This window comes from Drosophila teissieri, chromosome X (assembly GCF_016746235.2).
Source record: "Drosophila teissieri strain GT53w chromosome X, Prin_Dtei_1.1, whole genome shotgun sequence".
Classification (NCBI taxonomy): domain Eukaryota; kingdom Metazoa; phylum Arthropoda; class Insecta; order Diptera; family Drosophilidae; genus Drosophila; species Drosophila teissieri.
The window spans coordinates 6,981,920-6,997,495 of NC_053034.1; the positions used below are offsets into that span (position 1 = coordinate 6,981,920).

Below are 15,576 nucleotides of genomic sequence, written 5' to 3' on the forward strand. Positions count from 1 at the left end.
TTCAAAGGCGGCATCAGACTGGGCTAAAGAAACGCGAGAGCTTTGGAGGGTTGCTATTTGTCGCTTGCAGCATTTAGGGGTGGCCGGGATGACAGCCAATGGCGTGGCGGCAACCCTGGACGCAGAGCGAGACAGCGAGCTGGTGGCCGCCTGCTCGCCCACCGGGCGAACGGTAAACAAAATGGCTAACGGGACAGCGGAAGTGGGCGAGCGAGCGGGATGGCATGCTGGCATGTTGATGTTGCTGTGCGGCTAAGGCAACTGATTAAATAACGGTTAAATGGCAGCGGCCATTGCGAAAGTTTCCTTTTCGTAGCGATATTTTTTTTTTGTTGCTGGATTTTTCCTCTGCAAACGTCGACGTCGACGTGGGCGCTAAACTGTCCCGTTTACAGCAACAAATCCGCGTAATTCACTTGTGTGCTTGTGTGTGTGTGTGTGCGCGCGTCTGTGTGTGTGTGAGGGGGTGAATCCTGGCGATGTTCGCTAAAAGGATTAATAAACGTTCGACGTTTCGCATTTCAGTTGTTCATTTGACTTGGCGCTTAGCGGTTCAGTTACAGTTACCTTCTGTCCGTCTGTCGCTGTGAATGTGTGTGTGTGTGTGTGTGTGCGTGTTTCGTCCTGGAAAATTTGATTACGCGTAGAGCATAGATCCTGGCCCAAGGATAATCGCCAAATTTGCACAGCACTGCCGTCGGCCAAACGCCAAAGGATCAAATAAAAGCATCTAATAAAAATAAATTCAAAGCTAAAAAAAACAAATAAACCAATTATTGTTATTGTTGAAACGGGGTTTCAAGTGAAAAATGTTTCAAATCTGCAAGTTGACTTAAAAACTGGTCTAAGATAAACTGCAAATCACACTTAAGCATCGGTTTTGCCATTGAGACTGCAGATCCATTAAAATGCAGAGCTCAAAGTCCTTTTTAATACGCGATCTTCTTGGCGATTTGATTAATCGACGACAAACAGATTCGGGTGAGTTATTGGAATCGTTTTCGAATTTACCAATTACCACATTTACCTTATCATATAGTCATATCTATAAAACTATAGAAAGTTTTTAACTTTTACATGTGTAAAGTACAGAAATATACTTTTATTAAATGTAATTCGTTTCCTAAACTAGAAGTTATTCCAAATAAAAGTCATGTCTTAAAAAATCTAGTTCTTTTATAATGATAGATATATTTTTTAAAACGAAAAGCAGTTAAGTTAAGCTCCAAACTAACAGTAAATAACATACTCTCATGTAATTAAACCTAACCTTTTGTGTTATATACAAAATACAAACGTCTTTTGTGGCCAATTAGCCTGTTCTTTGTTCCAATCTCCCCATTCTTTGATGTTTTGCCGTTGGCTGGGGGGTAAATAAAGGGAGTTTTCGGTTAAAACCACTGACAAATTGCCTTGCTCACCACTCCCTTTTTGACGCCCCCAATTCTGTCATCTGGTTTTTCACCCGCCCGTGGCATTTAAATCTCACACTTTGCTCAATTATCGCAAAAACAAAACTTTTAGCGGTGTGAGTGGGATGGCGATGGGAGCGAGTGAGATGGCTAGATGGCTGGGTGAGTGGAAACAACAAAAACCACAGCTTTGGGCAGTAATTTGTTTGTGCACTGCTTGCTTGCACCGAAAGAAAATATATTTAATTCTCAATTTTGATATCTTGATTTTTTGTTTTTTTTAATACTACAATTGTTAGGAAAGCTGTTTATAATACTTGTTTATAACATACTTGTTAATTATGGTTATATATAATATTATATGTTTTGTAGTAACTTTTTTTCTGCCTGTGTGGCTGGCAGTTAATATTATTTTTGTTGCTGTTGACACTGCTTTATTCGTAACCTGCGCTCGAGCAATTTGTCACGTACGAACACTTTAATTGTTTTTAGCCAGGGGATCGGAAACCGAAAGGGAAAATGACGTGGTGGGTCTGAAAACTCAGTCATGACAAATGCTTTCGCATCCTCGCACAAGTACACAGAAAGTTCAAAACGTGCAAAATTTGTTCAATAAAATATAATAAAATAAGTGTGCAAAAGTCAGCTGTAAATATAGAAAAGAAGAAACATTAATGCTACAAAAAAGAAATAAATAATAGACTAATAAATTATTCACAGAAGAAGCATCGTTGAATGGGTGCATATATTTTTGGGCAGTGTACCGCCTGCGGTGCCCGCTTACTTATGCTTTGTTTTTCGGCTTGTGCCAACTGCATGTGTTATCCTCTAATTAGGCATGACATTAAATAAAGTTTAGCTCAACAATTACAACTATTTAGAGGCTAATTGCTGTCGGTTAGAGGAAGAAAGTGAAACTTTCACACCGAGTGATGCCCTACGTTTCGATTCTACCTTGAACTCAATGATAGCAGCGGCGTTACTTCAAAATTTCTTGAGTAATTTCTAATTTTCATTGTTAAAACGCACATACGTTATTTCCAAGTGGAAATAAGTCCAAATTGCCGGCACATGCGAGCACATTTCACCCACTTTCTCCACTGTCTCAATTCGACAATTCTCCGGCTTTCGCCGGTGTCTTCGTACTTTTCTAGATGTGTGTCTCACAGTTCAAGTGCCTATTAAATGGCAATTGTGCCGCAAATTGATACGACGTGACTTTTCGAGGAAAAGAAAGAACTCACTCGAGACGCTCCCCAGGATATCCACACATAATTGAATATCCCCTCATATGCACAGACATATGTACTTACATACATATATCCACCATCTACCCTTCCGTTCTGTCTGCGCAAATCTGGCGTATAAATGGAATCAGATGTCGAAACCCATTTGGGGTTAAAATACACAAATATATAAAAATAATTTCCGCCCGTTCAGTTGGCACTCGAAAAGTGGGCGGCAAATGTAGAAGAATCCTTGCTGAGCGAACACACGTGAGCGCCTGCGGCGATTCGAAAATGATGTTCTTCTAAAAAGACGAGTGCTTTACTTTAGTAAACGCCACTGGGCAAAAAAAAGAGATATTGTATTCATGTGCCAAAGTTGGTCGAGTATTTCAGTAAAAGGGTTTCTTTCCCCCGCCAATATTTATAACTCCTGTTTTTACTTCACAATAAATACAACTGTTTATAAAATAAGCATATTACATATTATTTGGTATGTGCCTTGTGAACCGAGTATTTCTCTCAGTGCAGCGTGGAGCAGACCATGTAAATTCCAATAGGAAAAACAATTGAGAGCTCGTCGACACGTGAATTTAATCAGGCTGCCCGCAGCGTGCGATTTTCGTGTCCTGGTTCGAGTCCTATTTGTATGTGTATGTGTATGTGAGACGGATATAAATAACACGTTGATTGCTGCAAATTGCAACTCATCCGTTTCGCCGCCCTGTCATCCGAAATGGACCAACGCCCACTTGACTCTCCCATCCGATTTGATAGCACTTCATCCAATGCGATTGTCGATTGTCTATTGCCGGATGCGATACGATGTGGTGCGATGATGGTGGCAATGAGTTGGTAATGAGTTTCCCAGGTCGCTTCTCGACCGGAAGTGGTTGCACGCGCGAAAAGAAGAGGCTGAACGCATTAGTGCCACGCTGCGCCTGAAAGCAGGCAACAGTTTCTTACAGCCAGTATCTTTAGTCCAACGCCCACTTGACTTTTGACTTTCGGCCTGCACTCGGCACTCAACACTCCATGCGATTGATTCGTGGTCAATCGGCGGCTTTGAATGGGTTACAGAATCTGTTTCAGCAGCTCATTTTAAAAGCTTTGCCCACCCCGCTCAATTATGGAAATTTCTGTTCAAATAAAAGCGGAATATCTGAGGGATAATTGAACAGATCTCTATTGCAATTTCTTAATACTATCTTTCATTTTCCATTGCCATTTGCAGAACTGGAGCTCTCCAACGACGACTCGGATATAGACATTGAGGATCGTTCTACGCCGGACTCGACGGCTGCGGGCTGCCAGCAGGATCTGCTGCTGTCGCACCATCACCGCAGATTCACCCACCACGACGAGTCCAGTGTGGAGTCCTGCCTATCGGCCACACGGGGTCCCGGCTCCGGCACAGGATCGGGTGGCGGAGGAGGAGGCGGTGGTGGTGGTGGTGGAATGGCCAGCGGACTGAGTGCCGCTGCAGCGGCGGCGGGCGTGGCCGCTGGCCTCCTGGCAGCGGCGGCCAGTGGTGCCAACGGCGATCGAGATGGCAGCGGTGGCAGTGGCCCGGGATCGGGCGGCGGCACAAGTGGCGGCTATGCGGAGCACAAGCTGCAGCTGAGCAAAAGTGGCCGGAAGCCGCGTCGCCGCCGTACCGCCTTCACGCACGCCCAGCTCGCCTACTTGGAGCGGAAGTTCCGATGCCAGAAGTACCTGAGCGTGGCCGATCGCAGCGATGTGGCCGAAACGCTCAATCTGTCCGAGACGCAGGTGAAAACCTGGTACCAGAATCGCAGGTGAGCATTGATAATAATTGTATTTAATAATGCAAAAAGTACAGTTGCGTTCAAGCGATCGTACAATCAGTACGATCAGTACAAATTATATATTGGACTGTGATTCTAGTCTGCCAAAGTACATTTTCTATTGGGGAAGCTGTAACTTACAATAGATTACTTACGAATGTAGAATTTACTGGTACAGTCACGCTAGATAACTTACAAATGTAGCATTTAAAGGAACACGTCAGAGCTGACAGCTGGTTGTAGCTCCTGGAAAATATCTAGCTCAGGCACTTCCTCCAGTAGGTCGAAATCACATTATTGATATCATCTGCTGCCATATATCACCTATCACTACACCACTTACTCACAATTAGTATTTAAAAAAAAAACATCGAAAAAGTGGTTTGCTTACGTAGGACTTTTGAGAAGCGCAGAGGAGGGCACATATATTTTGGTATTATTTAGTATTAAGTTTTTAGTATTATTTAGTATTTGGTACTTAGTATTTTTTAGTATTTGGTACTTAGTATTTTTTAGTATTTAGTTCTTAGTATTATTTAGTATTATTTATTATTTCCTTTTAATGAAACGTAATACTTTCAGCTATCTTACTTATAATTTAAAAATTTCATTTTGAATGCCAGCAAGAACAATATAAATAGAATAATGGTTATTAAGTATAAATATTATTTAATAATATATACGATTGTTTTTGGTTAAGACATTAGGAACATCAGTTCTCTGGTGGCAACGATACTAAGCAATGCATTTGACTTTACCATTGCAGAACCAAGTGGAAGCGACAGAATCAACTGCGCCTGGAGCAGCTGCGTCATCAGGCGACCATGGAGAAGGACTTTGTGGTCCAGGATGGCGGCGGTGCGGGCGGACTGGGCTGTTGTCCCAGCGGACTGAGCAGTTCATTTAGTGCCGCCGCCGCCGCTGCAGCGGCTGCCAGCAATCCGTGCAATTTTCTCACTTCCGCCGCAGCGGCGGCCATTTTCCGCAACGTCGGCTACGTCCACGGATGTCCCATGTAGGAGCCACGCCCCCAAACACTTCCACAATTCCAATTCCCCCAGCTGCCTGTGTATATAATGCGTATGAAGAAAACCGTTTTTGTGCAATAACCGATCGGGAAAAATTAATGAAATTCAAGCGATGTGCTTATATTTACCAAGCATACCCGAAATTATTAATATAATACGTACTTAACAATATAATCATAAACATAAGCATAGTCGAATTAATTAACTGTATTATAAAACAAACAATCTTTTTTTTCATCGCACTCTATGGACTTTTTTTTTGGCCAGAATAAACAATAAATTGCACGTTTTTAGGAGTTTTCACTTGGGAGGTGATCTATTTTACAGATTCAAACACATTCGATAACTTTCAGAACTGATAACAATCGATCGACAAAATCGATTATACAGATTGTTTAATTTCTCCATAAACCTACTTATTTGTAGTGTGTGTAATGCAATTCAATAATTCACAAAGAGAATCGAATGCAACGTACGGGTTAAATGCCGCTCGCCCATCTGCAAATCTGCAAATCGGTGAGCTGTAAGCTGCGAGTCATGCTTGAAAATCAACTTGAGCGAATCGCACAAAACGATATCAATTTGTCGCTATATAGCAAATAACCTGCGACATATGCCCACCCAACGGGCAGGATATCGCGTCTACCTATCTGCATATAGACCCATTCTATATACACACATACATTTCAAGATTATTCGCATGCAGCTGCAAGGCACCGTACCAGAGAGAGAGAGAGAGAGAGAGAGAGAGAGGAAGGATGAAGCAACCAACCGGAAAACAAGCAACAACTCTGGTCGCAATTATAACGGGCCAACGGAGCGCAGAGAGCGCATGAGCGGGGGCGTGCGCCAGAAAGAGATGGCAGCAGTGCGTCCGGGCAACGACGTCACATACAGTAGGCATTCCCTCACACAAACTGCACAGAAACTAACACCTCAGGACATTTCGACCAGCAAGATCATGAAGGCGAAGTACTGATCATTGAATACGATAAATGGAACATAAAAAAAAGGGGAAAAACATGCAACATGAAATGTGCAAGCAAATGTTATGAAATAATACTTTAAATAATAATAAATATATAAAAACTAGTCTGCTTATTTAGTTCTTTGCGTGGAGGATCGTCTGTAGCTACAGTTATATTTTCATGCCCATTTAGCTCGCTACACAAAAAGGAGGAGAAATGTTTAGCCACAAATTGAATCTGCGGTGAGTGAGTTAACGAGCGAGAGAGAGGGCTAGATGGATATACTATACCCTATCATGCCCCACCACACCCTAGCACACCATCCAACCCCTCGGGGACATAGCACGATGATATACGGGCAGACGAGGGGAGGGGAGTAGTAGTTTTCGAGTGGTGCAGAGCGGCATAGAACGCTAATTAAAAAGATACTTGAAGGGAGCCACCGGAAACAAAACGGAAAAGCCAAAGAAGAGGGGCAGGCAATGTGGAAAAAAATGTGGGAAAAATGGCTGAAATGCGAATGGAGAGCGCAAAAAAAAAAACAAGTTAACGTTGCCATGAAATCGTCTATGAAATGTGAATGTAATCTAATGAATAAAATGCATCTGCTAACCCCCATCATGCAGCCACTTGCAGATACAGATAGATGATGATTCACATTTTCTGGCTCTTTCACCGCAGTTTCTTCTTCGCTTTCTTTTTTTTTATATTTCGCAAATTCTCACATTCATGCGGTTCATTTGCGCAGCCATTGAGATTTGAATGGCATTTTTAATTGGTACATTTTACGCAGCCATCCTTTGAGCACAAAGGCTCCTCCTGCTCCGACTGCCCTTCTCCTTTGAGCTGGCCATCATCCAATTTGATTTGTATTTATTTAATGAGTTATTAATTGCATTAAGCTCTCGGCGTTTGAGAACTTTGCAAATTAAAAAAAAAACAAGGAATAAGCCAAGAGAAGGGGGGAAAGTTTTTCGGTTTTTGCCCGCATTCAGGCTGAAAACTACGAAACTAAAGAGTTTGCACAGTTTGCAGCGTTGAAAAAAAACGAATTTCACATGCGGAAAATGCAAGTGCCAAAAATGTAGCATACTTTTCTGCGCTCGCTTGCTTGTGATTATTATTCATGTACTATGCCTGTTTTATAGATATCTTTGAACTTGTATGCAATATATGAACTACAGTAAGGAGAGAAAAAGACAACTAATATATTATTTTTGTTAAATCTAAGCAAATTGGACTTGTTCAAGTAATGATTGTTTTGGGCCGCACAAGTATTTTAAAATAATAAAGTTACCACAGAAGGCACTTGACTTTGGCCATGGATGTATACAGTGTGCTGCTCAGGGGAGGAACTGAAAGTTACTCCCTGCCATTATATCCCAATTTCAATTTAAATTTTCCGCCTGCTGTGGCCCATCCGCAGGGCAGAAACAAAAATACGTACATATGTATATACGCATGTATGTATATAAGAAAAAAAGAAGAAAAACCGAAAGGGAAGTAAAGTGAAGTTCTGGGGAAACCGCAACAGCAATTCTCGACATAATGATTGTGATGAGGGGCGATTATGTCATCGTGGATGGGCAGGGCAGGGCAGGGAAGGGCAGGGCAAAAGGACTCGACACACTTGACTTCCGGTTGGAGGATGGCACCGAGATGTTTGCCATATTGTGTGAAAATTTGTGTGTTCTCCGGCCACTGGCATTGGTGGTGGTTTCAGCTTTCAGCTTTCAGCCAGCTTCCCGTCTCGTTTTGTGATTAAAATGTTTGTCATTATCCGCTTGGAAAATTGTCCAAAATTGTGTTTGTGCCGCGGGCCGTGCCACACTTGCTTATTTCAAATCTGGCATCTTTATATCCCTAATTGCCGCATTGTGTCCCATTGTGCGGCCATCAAACCGCTGGCGATGGGATCGTTGCGATTCGTATCGAATCGTATAGAATCGAATCGGATCGGAAAGTCTCACAGTTTCAGCTTCGAACGCCGACTGAGCCAAACAGGTTGCCTGTGGCCAAGAGTCCACGGGAAAGGAAAAGCCGGAGTCGCAGCCCTATTTCATCAATCAGTTGTAATCTGTTCAGTTGGACAAGCGAACAATAATCGGCGGAGTAAGATAGTTGCCATTAAATAACAGATCAAGGTGTACTAACGGCAAACAATTGAATTTATTCTTGATATTCTTGAGCAAAAGTGGCAAAGTGAGAAGTAATTCTACAAGTGAAGCATTCTTCGCCAAGCTAAAAACTCGCTTCAAAATTTATAGGTATGTGCAGTTTTAATTCTCTTCCTTACAATTTCTGACGCCTCACAGTGGGATCCTTATATTAGCCCATCCTCCTGGATGAACTTGGCGAGGCTCCTGAGGACCTTGAACTTATACATTATACATTTTAAACACTATGTATCTTTTTCTTTGATTACCAATGAGCATAGCTGATCTCAAAGCATTCTCGTTTTTGGCTAGCCTCTAGGAGCATATTGTTATTGGTTTTAAGGAGTCGGATCAGAAACTCCACCCATTTTATCAGAATGCCCAGTCTCTCGAACTTCTTTCATTCTCTCAGTACTTTAATCACGTTGCCCTTACTAAACCAAGTGTACCTATTCCTTAACACAGTTTCAAGTTATAAAATAATCTATAAATTATAGAAAATCACAGACAATCGGCTAAATTCATCAGTTCAAGCAGACATATTAGACGTATTATTTGCAAGGGCTTATCAAATTTCTGCCGTCGCGACTTGCAAACATGGCTAATTCTCAGATGACAACATTTCGTGATAATTGGTGGGTGGATCAGTTTTGAATTCACTTGCACTGCGGCTATCATTTGCATACCTCATACTTACCAATTGTGTAAACAACAACTTCATTAGTAAACAAAAAGTTCGCTTTGTGGTTACAGAACGCTAGATCCTAAGCCCGAAAAAACCGATTCCCTTACAAATGCCACAAATCAGTGGCATAATGACATGAAAATCTGTTGGCTTTTGTCAAGCCCCGCGGCCTGAAAGCCCGAAAAATGGAAAAAAAAATTAGTTGGTTGGGGGGAGGGTTTGTGGCTTGGAAAAGTGTTGAGACAAGTGGGGTGGACAATTTGCCTTAAATTAGGCGTAAAATTCACAGATTGGTTACAACAAAAACACCGCACACAAGCGCCTCATCAGGTCGGTCGGTCGGTCCACCCCCGCCCACCAGAAATTAAAGGGTAGCAACTTGCCACTTGTCATCACCATCTTGATTATTATTATCATCGTCATCAGACGGGAACCGGATATGATTGTTAGTATCTATTAGCACAGTTGAACCTCCGAAAGACCTCCACTATGAATAATCCGTAGTAAAAAGCGATTTTTACATACAAGTGAATGATTGTAATGCTTACAAGTTTATTCTTTAGGAAAATGATTAACATCGAAACATCATTCCCACTTATTGAAGTTAAACTGTAATTGGCCTGGTCTGCGTTACCCATTCAACTTGCTGAACAACCCTCGCTAATTGAGCACTTTTGTCGCGTTTAAATAGAAGGGGATGTTCGGGTTTTTACACTTGACGCAGATTTTTAGCTGCACGCTGATATGATAGTGATCTATTATATTATGCTATAGAAATAGATATTCCCAGCTGATTGGCATACTTCGCTTCGCAAGCAGTGGCAGCTAAATTCGGGTTACGTTGACAAGCAGTGCAGCGAGAGAGAAAGAGGGAGAGGGGTATATGTTGCCTGCCCTCTGCCATTTAATGTTGATCAACAAATACATGTGCATAATTAAAAACAAAAAGAAAAGCATAACACGCACACAAAGACTGAAGAAATAAAAAGTTCTTAATCTTTTCATGACGACGCATAATTAAAATGTGAATATGGAAATTTCAATGGGAATCTGCGCAAAAAATGCCCCAAAAAAATAAAGGGGGCGATAAAAAAGCAGAAGAGCAGAAAGAAAAGACCAAGCAAAGGACACACAAACGCAAACAAACGCACACACACACACATGCACACAGAAACTTAACGGTCTCCTGCTGTTATGGCCATCTTGCTTGCACCTCTTGCGCTTTTTACCGCCAGTTCGTTTGTATGCGTGCGTGCGTGTGTGTGTGTGTGTGTGAGAGCAAGTAATTGCGAAATATGAAATATGAATGCATAATGAGCAGATATTCGCCAAGTGTGCAGTGCAAGAAACTTCAAGCGGCGATGGGCGTGGCAGGTGGAAAAGGTGGGAGGCGGAAAAGGGGGGCCAGGTGACTTTTATGCTAAAATGCGCACATCGCGCGTGCATTTGCATTTTGCCAGCCTTTTCGAAAGCAGTGCAAGGACAAGCGCAAATACACTCAAACAAAAGCAGGCACACACACAGGCAGAAAGAATACCAAGTACAGTAAACATCCAATAGCAACGAAGGTATTTAATTTGATGCGATCCAACTGGAAATTCAGATTTTTCAAGCAAAAGAAACATTTTTATGATTTATTTTAATCTAAAAATAAAATTAGCCTAGACTTTTAAAATTGTATAAATATATAATGAAAGATGTACATGTAGTGCATTTTTAAGAATTTATATGAAAATCTTCCTTTAAATCCAATCGGTAGATTTTCCAACTGAAAGTATATAGCTTCTGGTTTCACTGTACTCGACTTGGCCAAGACGGCAGCCAAGTGAGTTTGGAAAACATGTCAAAATGCAGGGGAGCTCATTAAAATAGCGTTGGCTATTTGCACACATCACATCATTCAGTCACTAATTTGCAGGAGGAGGCGGAGGAGCGAATCCTTGAAGGCGCCTCTTTCCCGTTCCCCGTTCAAAAGTAATGCATAACTCCCTTTTTCCAGCTGTCGCCCCACGGATCGGATCAAATGGCCGAGTACAACATGAGCCACATGGTGAGACCCCAGGGATTCAGCTTGGAGGAGCTGCGTCAGACTTTGGGTCAATCGGTGATTCGGGAACAATGCTACTTTATATATGCCACCAGCAATATTGTGGAGGTGATGCATATACAAATATTATAAAATCTTTACTTTACTCACGCATATCCGTTAGATAATGGCAGGATTCGATCAACTGCTCAACCAGGAGGAGATCGAATTCGGAGCAGAGCAACTGGCTCCGGTCTATGTGACCGGCTTGATGGTTTATCTACTCCATCATGACGACATGGTGGCGACCCTCGTGAAGAGAACTCTCTTTTTGCAGAAGTGCTTCGATTATATGGCATGCACCGAGGAAACGCACGTGAGTAACTGGATCTCTGATCATATATATCTATGATCCTTCGCTTCCTTTGCTCAACAGATCCACCAGCTATGCGTCTATATCCTGGGCCTCCTGGATACCAACAGTTCGAGCATAATGCTGAACCTGATCCTCGGCTGCCGCGTGGCCAGTCCACTGAGCACGATGGCCCGCGTTGTGGGCAACTGTCTGCTCTGGGCCATGTTGGATCACATGTCGGACTTGGGCCTGGACTCGCACCGATTGCGTCCGGCTGGCACACTGCTACTCGTAGTCGCCGTGGTGAAGCCGCGTATCTATGTGCAGTCCTATCTGCATGCCCTGCACCTGGTGGTCCGCTTGATATCCAGCATCTTGGTGGTCGGACCACTCGGTGGCCAAGGCCAGCAACTGTGCCAGGAGACCGGTGCGCCGGAGGATTTGATGAAACTGGCCAAGGACGACTGCTCGATTATAGTGCGCTGGCTTATCGCCATCGTTGAGGAATTGCGTCCGCTGATGGTGGAGAACAACGACTTGGGGCATCTGCATGAGCGCCTGGTGCTCCTGGAGTCCATATGTGAGCTCATGCAACTCCTGCATGGTCACTTGGTTAAGTGCTATCAGGAAAAAAGCGACCTACAACGCAATTAACATGCCATTTTCTAGCCGCAAAGCGAACAAGAGCAATGTAATCTTTTAAATATTCAGATACTTTGATGAGAAAAGATTGTAAATCTTCAACAATTTTCGAAACTTCGAAACTTTGAAACTTATTTCACGTAACAATCGCATGGTGTGTGCATTAAAGCTAAGCATTCAACGATTTTATTGTACATAATAAAAAGCTCTTTATATATAAAGTTATTGGGAAAACTGTAGATTTCACAAGTTTAATGATACAAATATCAACGCTACTTCTTAAAGGCAAGCACTTAGTGATTTGAATATGTCGTATAGGCATAACTAGCTTAGAAAGCTCTGGAAATAATCCGGAAAGTGCTGTACCATTGGGATAAACTCCCGCATTACTTATTCATCCAAAACGGAATCCAACCATTGCTCCACATCGTTTTTGCTGGCTGCCGGGGAAGGCGTCGCCGGTTGCACCATGGGCATGGGCATGGGCATCGTGATGGGTCCTACGGTTCCCGAACCTATATCCAATTGCGTATTGGTCATGGCCAACAGCTCGTCGAGTTCATCGGGTTCAGCTGCAGGCGCAGCTGCTGGTTTCTCCGCCGCTGCAGGGGCTACCTCCTTACTCGACTTAGCAGAGGGAGCTCGAGACTTTGCGCCCCCATTGGCGTCCTTGAGAATGCGCTGCTGGTAAACTGTCTCAGCCCGTTCGGCGGCCTCCTCTTGGGCCACAATCTGGGCACGGGTGAACAAAGATGCCGGATAATCCATACGCTTGTAGAACGGAATCGTTTGCAAGCCCGCATTTAGGCGGGTGAGGTTCAGCGTGAAGTAACCACTGGCAGCCTTGGTGTGCAGCTTGGTCTGACCATCGGCCACGTTGGCCCATTCCCGCTCCGATCCAAAGGTGAAGTGGCCGCCGCCGAGGCTGGGAAACTGGGCCAGCTGCTGGAAGTCGCCAGCACGCAACTGGGCGCGGGCATTCTCATCGATGGGTGCACCGCCCAGGCCCAGTTGCTCCACATCATCGTTGTCGCTGGGCAGGGTGTCCAGCATGTCCCTATTGCGTTGCGGTGCCAGCGAGGAGCGGTCTGCTCCACTGGACTGCCAATTGCCACGCCTGGCAAAGCGTGGCTCATCGCTCGAGTCCGCCACATCTACCATGCTGCGACGGGAGGTGGGTGGTGGCGATCCCGACGACGTGGTGGATCGCCCTTGTTCCTTTTTATGGTGATGATTGTACTGCTTCATGTTCCTGCGCTTTCTGCAACGGATGAATACTTAGTTGCGATGCGAACTGGCGAGGTGAGTGGTTACGTTGCACTTACTCCTTGGATCGATCGTCCTTGCCGGACATTTTGATGGGGGTTGTGTGGTTTCCGGGGTGTTATTTCTCAGTTAATTCCGATTCAAAATCGGTTTGTTTATTCCGTCCTTCAGCGCTGCGAGTGCGAGCGGGATGCATATAGCGGCGAACAGCTGTTCCATTCACCGAGCGCAGGGTGGCCAGACTATATTGTTGTGAAATAAAAAAGTAACGTAGAAGGATTAGTATAAAAATACAAGTTACCAACATACCATATGAAAATCTTAGGTTTTCACATCATTTAAATGTCTGTTTAACAGCATTGAAACTGGTATATAACGACAAAGTCTATTATTTGTAACAAATGTTCAAAGTACGCGCCAAGCAGTATGGCAGTATCGGCGAGAATCTATCAGCTGATGTCGATAACTTTTGACGATAAGCTGCCAAAAGGAAATTAAACATTTTCACAATTATTCGGCTAACGAAGCACCGGTGAGATGTTGGGCTATCTGAGGGAATTGCGAGGCAGCAGTTCTGCAGCGGATCAGCTGCCCGGCAACATATACACCGAGTTCTTCGCGAACATAATCGCGGAGCCCAGTGGAAATGGATGCAAGTCAGCGGATCACGATTTCACCCAAGGATTCTCAATGCTGCGCACCTTCGACACTGAAAATAGCAATCAACTGGAGCCGCCGCCGGCCACAGATGCAGATGTCTGGATCTTTGGCTATGGGTCGTTGGTGTGGAAGGCGGACTTCCCGTACATAGACCGACGACGCGGCTTCGTTTGGGGATTCAAGCGTCGCTTCTACCAGCACAGCATCGATCACCGGGGCATTCCCGAACGTCCTGGTCGCGTGGTCACTCTGCTGCCGGGCGATCCGGCCCAGGATCGCGTGTACGGTGTGGCCTATCGCATAGCTGCTAGTCAAAAGGGCGCTGTGCTGGACCATCTCGACTACCGGGAGAAGAACGGATACGAGCGCTGCAACTTGGAGTTCCACGAGTATCCAACGGACGGTGCCGAACCAATCCAGGTGATCATGTACGTGGCCACGCAGGCGAACGATTCCTATGCTGGCGATGTGTGGCAAGTTCCCTGTATTGCGAGGCAAATCTTCAGCTCGGCCGGTCCCAGTGGCCCCAATCGCGAGTACCTGTTCAATTTGGCCGCCGCCATGGATCAGCTCTTTCCCGGTGCTGTAGACGAGCACCTCGAAGAACTGGTGGCATGCGTGAGGCGTTGCATTGCCGAGGATGAGCCCCAGCTAATACGGCACGCCCTGTTGCAAGAGATAGCCGGTATTCTGGAGCAGGAGCAGCTAGCGGAGCAGGCCCAGCAGCTGGAGAAGCTTTTGGAGCGATGCCAGAAGCCTGGCGGTCGCGAGTGGTTGATCCACGGAGCACTGCAAGCCAAAAACCAGTCGTGACACCCACATATTCCAATAGAAAATGACTATTTATTGTAAATGCCAAAAGGCTTGGAAGTTTCATTTTAGATGCACCATTCCAAATAGACCAATTGCAATGACGTGTTACAGAGGCTTCTGACGAATCAGAATTACGATTGTGATTTCAGTCATGAATTTTAAACATTATTTATTATAAAGACATATTTTAAATATAAATTTAAAACAAACATTTTATGTATCTTCTTATTAAAACTTAAGTGAAGATGTTATTTATGGTATAATGATTGAATATTGTATGATTAAATATATGGCTTCTGTAGTTGTTATACAAATCATAAAATATCAGAAAGAACACGTTCTTGGCCGGATGGTTAGTATAAATCTACGTTGATAGTAATATTAATATCTAATCTTTAAATTTATAATTTAGGAATCACGGTATTCAGATAGTGCTCAGTGCAGCCGTTATCAGTTTCCGTATTGAATTTAAACATTTATTTTGTTTTTTTTGATGCAAACTAACCATTTATATTCATTCCAATGTACGAT

General features: G+C 43.8%; 4 protein-coding genes across 5 annotated transcripts; 3 read left to right on the forward strand and 1 right to left on the reverse strand.

Annotated features, from left to right (window-relative positions):
- The first annotated feature begins 908 nt into the window (after positions 1 to 908).
- Positions 909 to 5,465, forward strand: LOC122624842 (homeobox protein B-H1). The gene is made up of 3 exons (XM_043804567.1): positions 909 to 981; positions 3,873 to 4,437; positions 5,213 to 5,465. The coding sequence occupies exons 1-3, from the start codon at positions 909 to 911 to the stop codon at positions 5,463 to 5,465; spliced, it is 891 nt and encodes a 296-aa protein (XP_043660502.1).
- A 2,972-nt stretch (positions 5,466 to 8,437) lies between these two features.
- LOC122623980 lies at positions 8,438 to 12,463 on the forward strand. 2 transcript variants are annotated; one of them, XM_043803392.1, is made up of 5 exons: positions 8,508 to 8,554; positions 8,632 to 8,709; positions 11,283 to 11,438; positions 11,494 to 11,685; positions 11,746 to 12,462. In XM_043803392.1, exons 3-5 carry the CDS (start codon positions 11,307 to 11,309, stop codon positions 12,316 to 12,318), a joined length of 897 nt encoding a protein of 298 aa, XP_043659327.1. In that variant the 5' UTR covers positions 8,508 to 8,554; positions 8,632 to 8,709; positions 11,283 to 11,306; the 3' UTR covers positions 12,319 to 12,462. The 2 variants fall into 2 exon arrangements, with proteins under 2 accessions (XP_043659328.1, XP_043659327.1); XM_043803393.1 differs by lacking the exon at positions 8,632 to 8,709 and having other exon boundaries at positions 8,438 to 8,554; positions 11,746 to 12,463.
- Positions 12,464 to 12,539: 76 nt separating this feature from the next.
- Positions 12,540 to 13,796, reverse strand: LOC122623979. The gene is made up of 2 exons (XM_043803391.1): positions 13,632 to 13,796; positions 12,540 to 13,567 (listed from the first exon to the last, which is right to left on the reverse strand). The coding sequence occupies exons 1-2, from the start codon at positions 13,658 to 13,660 to the stop codon at positions 12,697 to 12,699; spliced, it is 900 nt and encodes a 299-aa protein (XP_043659326.1). The 5' UTR covers positions 13,661 to 13,796; the 3' UTR covers positions 12,540 to 12,696.
- Positions 13,797 to 14,039: 243 nt separating this feature from the next.
- On the forward strand, positions 14,040 to 15,205 carry LOC122625092 (putative glutathione-specific gamma-glutamylcyclotransferase 2). The gene has a single exon (XM_043804982.1). It carries the CDS (start codon positions 14,110 to 14,112, stop codon positions 15,043 to 15,045), a length of 936 nt encoding a protein of 311 aa, XP_043660917.1. The 5' UTR covers positions 14,040 to 14,109; the 3' UTR covers positions 15,046 to 15,205.
- The last annotated feature ends 371 nt before the right edge of the window (positions 15,206 to 15,576 follow it).

What these genes read in the sequence shown, in the direction of transcription:
- LOC122624842 (XM_043804567.1), top strand. Translation starts at nt 909, where the DNA reads ATGCAGAGCTCAAAGTCCTTTTTAATACGCGATCTTCTTGGCGATTTG. An exon ending in TCGACGACAAACAGATTCGG is followed by an intron (nt 982 to 3,872) that starts GTGAGTTATTGG and finishes TGCCATTTGCAG; the next exon opens with AACTGGAGCTCTCCAACGAC. An exon ending in ACCTGGTACCAGAATCGCAG is followed by an intron (nt 4,438 to 5,212) that starts GTGAGCATTGAT and finishes TTACCATTGCAG; the next exon opens with AACCAAGTGGAAGCGACAGA.
- LOC122623980 (XM_043803393.1), top strand. Translation starts at nt 11,307, where the DNA reads ATGGCCGAGTACAACATGAGCCACATGGTGAGACCCCAGGGATTCAGC. An exon ending in CCACCAGCAATATTGTGGAG is followed by an intron (nt 11,439 to 11,493) that starts GTGATGCATATA and finishes CATATCCGTTAG; the next exon opens with ATAATGGCAGGATTCGATCA. An exon ending in CATGCACCGAGGAAACGCAC is followed by an intron (nt 11,686 to 11,745) that starts GTGAGTAACTGG and finishes TTTGCTCAACAG; the next exon opens with ATCCACCAGCTATGCGTCTA.
- LOC122623979 (XM_043803391.1), bottom strand. Translation starts at nt 13,660, where the DNA reads ATGTCCGGCAAGGACGATCGATCCAAGGA. An exon ending in AAGGACGATCGATCCAAGGA is followed by an intron (nt 13,568 to 13,631) that starts GTAAGTGCAACG and finishes CATCCGTTGCAG; the next exon opens with AAAGCGCAGGAACATGAAGC.
- LOC122625092 (XM_043804982.1), top strand. Translation starts at nt 14,110, where the DNA reads ATGTTGGGCTATCTGAGGGAATTGCGAGGCAGCAGTTCTGCAGCGGAT.